This window comes from Henckelia pumila, unplaced genomic scaffold (assembly GCF_033568475.1).
Source record: "Henckelia pumila isolate YLH828 unplaced genomic scaffold, ASM3356847v2 CTG_111:::fragment_3, whole genome shotgun sequence".
In the NCBI taxonomy this organism is placed as follows: Eukaryota; Viridiplantae; Streptophyta; class Magnoliopsida; order Lamiales; family Gesneriaceae; genus Henckelia; species Henckelia pumila.
Genome location: NW_027331762.1, coordinates 1 through 5,400, shown reverse-complemented (window position 1 = coordinate 5,400; position 5,400 = coordinate 1). Strand labels below are relative to the sequence as shown.

Genomic DNA, 5,400 nt, shown 5'->3' with positions numbered 1-5,400 from the left:
GGAAATATTTCACTATCAGTACCAGGACTAGACTTGCTAGAGAATTCCTGGAGCTCCGCCAAGGGAGTATGTCCATTGCTGAGTATGTGAAGAAGTTTGAAAGGGGGAGGTATTTTGTGCCCATGATTTCGGGTAATGCTGCGGAGGAGTTGAAGCATTTCACAGAGGGACTGAATGCCACTATTCGTCGTGATGTCAGATTGAGTGGGGCACAAACATACCGAGCAGCAGTCGATGAGGCTATGTTATCAGAGAAAGATGGGAATGATATTATCAAAGAATCGCAAGCGAGAAGAGCCAGTTACCAAGGGAGAGAACAACAAGGGTCTAGTTAGAAGAGGCCGTACCAAGCCCCAGCTCAGAGGAGACCGCAGCAGCAGCAGCGCCAAAACCCCAATCAGGCGTGACCTCAGGGACAGAATCAGCCGAACGCCAATGCTCCAAGGCCGGCGAATGCACCTATCTGTCAAAAGTATGGGAAGCCACACTCAGGTCAATGCATGCTTGGGACCAATACTTTCTTTCTTTGCAAGAAGCCAGGGCATTTCGCCAAGGATTGCCCGCAGTCAAAGGATCCTATCAGGGGAAGAGTGTTTACTATGACTCACGATCAGGTTGACCCAGATTCTGCAATTGTCACAGGTATGATCCGTATCGCTGGTTTACCTGCTTTCGTGTTGATTGATTCAGGAGCTACGCACTCTTTTATATCTGTTAATTTTATGATGAAATTGGGGGTCTTGCCGGATGAATCTATTTCGAAATTTTGTGTGTCGTTACCCTCAGGAGAAGAACTGGAAAGTAGTAGTGTGGTAAGAAATTGCAAAGTTCAGATGCAGAGTCTAGTATTGTGTGCAGATTTTATTGTTTTGAAAATGGTGGATTTTGATGCAATTTTTGGGATGAACTGGCTATCCCGGCATGAGGCTATTATTGACTGCAAATGGAAAACTGTCTCATTGAAAGATCAGAACGGGAAACCGTTTGCGTTCCGCACAACCTCTAAGAAGAGCGCACCAGGTATGATTTCTGCAGGAACAGCCTGGCAATTATTGAGTAATGAGTGTACAGGCTTTCTTGCGAGTCTAATTGGTGATCTGGAGGTACAGCGACCGAAACTTGTGGAAGTGGAAGTAGTGAAGGACTTTCCAGAAGTTTTTCCCGATGATGTTGCGGGATTGCCTCCAGTCAGGGAAGTCGAATTTGGGATAGAATTGATGCCTGAAACTAAGCCAGCTTCTAAGGCACCGTACAGATTGGCACCGACCGAGATGAAAGAATTGAAGGATCAGTTGCAGGAATTACTGGATAAGGGGTTCATCAGACCGAGTTTATCGCCTTGGGGTGCACCGATGTTGTTCGTCAAGAAGAAAGATGGGTCAATGAGATTGTGCATTGACTACAGAGAACTGAACCACGTTACAGTGAAGAACAGATATCCTTTGCCCAGAATAGACGAATTGTTCGACCAATTGCAAGGGGCAGAGGTGTTCTCAAAAATTGATCTGCGATCAGGTTACCATTAGCTGAAGGTAAGGGATGCAGATGTGCAGAAGACAGCATTCAAGACTCGCTATGGCCACTATGAGTTCTTGGTAATACCGTTTGGGTTGACCAATGCACCAGCTGTGTTCATGGATTTGATGAACAGGGTGTTTCAACCTTTCTTGGATCAGTTTGTCATAGTCTTCATAGATGACATATTGATATATTCTCGCAGTAGGGAGGAGCATCGTCAGCACTTGGCTACGGTGTTGCAAATTTTGAAAGAAAAGCAACTGTATGCTAAGTACAGTAAGTGTGAATTCTGGCTGGAGCAGATTTCATTTTTGGGTCATATAGTTTCAGCTAAGGGGATTGAGGTGGATCCGTCGAAGGTGGAAGCGGTTCGTATTTGGGCTGCCCCAAAGAATGCTACAGAAATACGAAGTTTCTTGGGTTTAGCAGGCTACTACAGGAGATTTATTCAAGACTTCTCCAAGATAGCCCTGCCACTGACTTCCTTAACTCTAAAAGGTGTGAAGTTTGTGTGGTCAGAACAATGTGAGAAGAGCTTTACAGAATTGAAGGAAAGACTGATTTCAGCGCCAGTGCTAGCAATTCCCGAAGGCACGGGTCGCTTTGTGGTTTATACCGATGCTTCTAAGAGTGGATTAGGAGCTGTGTTGATGCAGGAAGATAAAGTAATAGCGTATGCATCTCGACAGCTGAAGGTCCATGAGAGGAATTACCCGACTCATGATCTTGAGTTGGCGGCAGTTGTTTTTGCTTTGAAGCTATGGAGACACTACTTGTACGGCGAAAGGTGTCAGATTTTCACTGATCACAAAAGCCTAAAATATCTTCACTCAGAAGGAGTTGAATATGAGGCAGAGGCGGGCTGGAATTAGTGAAGGACTACAACTGTGACATTAGATACCATCCTGGTAAGGCTAATGTTGTAGCAGATGCCTTGAGTCGCAAGTCTGCAACATTGAACCAATTAACAGTGCAGCAGGAGTTGATTGCTGAATTTGAACGTATGAGTTTGGAGGTTTTTGAACCAATGGAGGTATGCACTCTAGCAGCCTTAACAGTAGTACCTAGTTTGCTTGAGAGAATCAGAGTAGGCCAAGCTTCTGATAAACAGTTGACGTTGTGGAGGAACAGAGATGAAGCCAAGGGTGGTACATTGTACACTGTCAAAGATGAAATTGTTCATCACCGATGTAGAATGTGGGTGCCAGCAGTAGACTCATTGAGAGTGGAAGTGATGACTGAAGCCCATACTGTTCCATATTCCATTCATCCAAGAAGTGCAAAAATGTATAAGGATCTGCAATCCTTATATTGGTGGCCAGGTATGAAGAAAGATATCGTAGAATTTGTGAGTGAATGTTTGACTTGTCAACAGGTAAAAATTGAGCATCAAAGGCCAGCGGGACTCCTAAAACCCTTGTCAATACCCACATGGAAGTGGGAAGATGTCACTATGGATTTCGTAGTAGGATTTGAAGGGGATCGGTTAACTCGTGCCCGGAAACGCAGCGGAAATATAAAAATTTTTAATAAAAGAAATCCGAGCACTTGTGTAGTATTCAAAAACTCAAACAACCATAGGGTGTTTAGAATTTTACCTATCAATCTCAAAGATTGATTTATGGCTCCAACCAAGTTGATAAACAACTAGGCTCTTGAAAAATGGTAGACTCAATCTACAAGCTTCTAAGAGCACTCCTTGCTCAAAATGGATTCAACACTTCAAGCCTCCGAATTAGGTCCACGACTAGACGATCTAAATCCGCTCCAAATATGCACTAGAATATTTAGAGGATTTTTCATTGAGATTTTCCTTTCCTTCTCCCACAAAAATGAAAGAAAACTTGGAGGAAAATATAATGGAGTGTTCGGCCACTTCAAGCATGGAATAGAATGAATTATGTAATGTGTGTATATTATATTAATGGAGAAGAATTGATTAGATACAATTAAAACCATGCATAGAAAAATGCATGACTTGCATGGAAAATTGCATCCAATCTTCCAACCCTTCAAATTCCATCACACACATACATATATATATATATATTATATATATATATACATGCCTATATATATATATATATATATATATAAATATATATATTTAAATGGTATTTTGAACTTATTTTAATTAAATATTAAACCTAAACCCATTTAACTTTAATCAATTAATTAAATTCAACTTGAACTCATTCAAGTACACTAGTAACAATAATTATACAACACTATATTAATTTGAGCTCTACTAGACTCTATAGTGTTTAATTAATTCAACACTTGAATTAATCTAATTATTTTTACATTAAAATGTATAATAGTGTTAAATTAATTCAACACTTGAATTAATTAACTAAGTTCAAAATAATAGTTTAGAAAATCACCATTTTCATAAACTAATTATTTTAAGTCAACTTTTAATCTTGGAACACATTCACAAATTAAAAGTTACTTATTCCATTCGTTCTCCAATTTAGAAGTCAAACTTCTAATTTATTTTACTTATAAACTCCTTTATAAGTTGTTCAACACATTGAACTTATTTTAATCTCAACGGGATCTAGAAAGCTAGTACTTGTGTGACCCTCAATGGTTCACTGATACAACTAGCAGTGGGTTCACATCTCCATGTGATTCGGGATCAACAAGTCCCTTATATGAGCATACCCTATATAGCTCCATTCTTATTAATCAACATATTGATAATAAGAACGTCAGAAAACTCAAGTCTGATAGTACCCAACCAGTCATGTAAACATCTAGCAGCATTGCCTACATGACTCCCTAGGTATCAAATGATAGTGCCAACCAATCAATTATGGTTAGCGTACAGTACGGTCCCTTCAACTCATATATCCCGACCGATTCGACAACCATTGGTTTATCGAGAGTTGTCATTGAATCGATAACTATATGTCATGCCGTAGTTGCATCGAAAGTGTAATTCAAGAAACTCCTTTCTTAATTACCACTTAGTCTGATCAGAGATTTCAAGCTACGTATGCATGATATAACATAGGATATCCATACCTGTAGGTAAGCGGTGAATACCCGACTACAATGCATTGACTCCTATATGTTTCGTCACAACACCCAACATTGCCACCTGATGACCCCAGATGAGTCGGTAAACAAGTCAAAGTGAAGCACTAGCATATAGAGTCTCCATGTTGTCCCGGGTTATAGGACTAATGGTGTACAACCATAAACTAGGACTTCTCCACTCGATAAGTGAGAACCACTTGGAAAATCCTTTAGGGAGGGTTGTTCAGTGCACTCTACAAGGAGCACCTATTTGCATGCTTGGACATCTCCATGTCCCCTACCAATGAAACATGATACTCACATCGCAAATAATAGTCTCAAGCTCGAGAGGCCTTTATCCTTCTTTATGGCGGCTGAATCGACTAGGAACAGTTTAGAATATACAGTATTCCAAATATGAGTTTCATGATAGTCATCACATGACCATCTCATATTCTTTCTACTATTTGTATATTCAAGGGCTTTATCTATGCAGCTTGCATGGGTATAAAGATAAAGATGTGCCAAATTAAATAATGTCAAATATTATTAAAATAAATATTGTCATACAAGAGTTCTCTCAAGGACCATCGGCCAACACATTGGCTCGACGGGCACCTACTCTAACAATCTCCCACTTGCACTAGAGCCAACTACCCATATTCTTCAAACCCATTGATTCGCGATGCTTTTCGAACAATGGTCCTGGTAAAGGCTTAGTTAGTGGATCAGCAACATTATCTGCGGAGGCGACTCTGTCTAACAAGACATCTCCTCGTTCCACAATTTCCCGGATGATGTGGTATTTTCTCAGTACATGTTTGGATTTCTGATGAGACCTTGGTTCTTTTGCCTGAG

The 5,400-nt window shown here is 40.4% G+C and overlaps 1 protein-coding gene across 1 annotated transcript; it reads left to right on the top strand.

Moving 5' to 3' along the window:
- Window positions 1-500: 500 nt before the first annotated feature.
- Window positions 501-2,897, top strand: LOC140870616 (uncharacterized). Its single transcript, XM_073273030.1, has 5 exons — window positions 501-1,249; window positions 1,724-1,794; window positions 1,843-2,191; window positions 2,374-2,805; window positions 2,894-2,897. The coding sequence occupies exons 1-5, from the start codon at window positions 501-503 to the stop codon at window positions 2,895-2,897; spliced, it is 1,605 nt and encodes a 534-aa protein (XP_073129131.1).
- The last annotated feature ends 2,503 nt before the right edge of the window (window positions 2,898-5,400 follow it).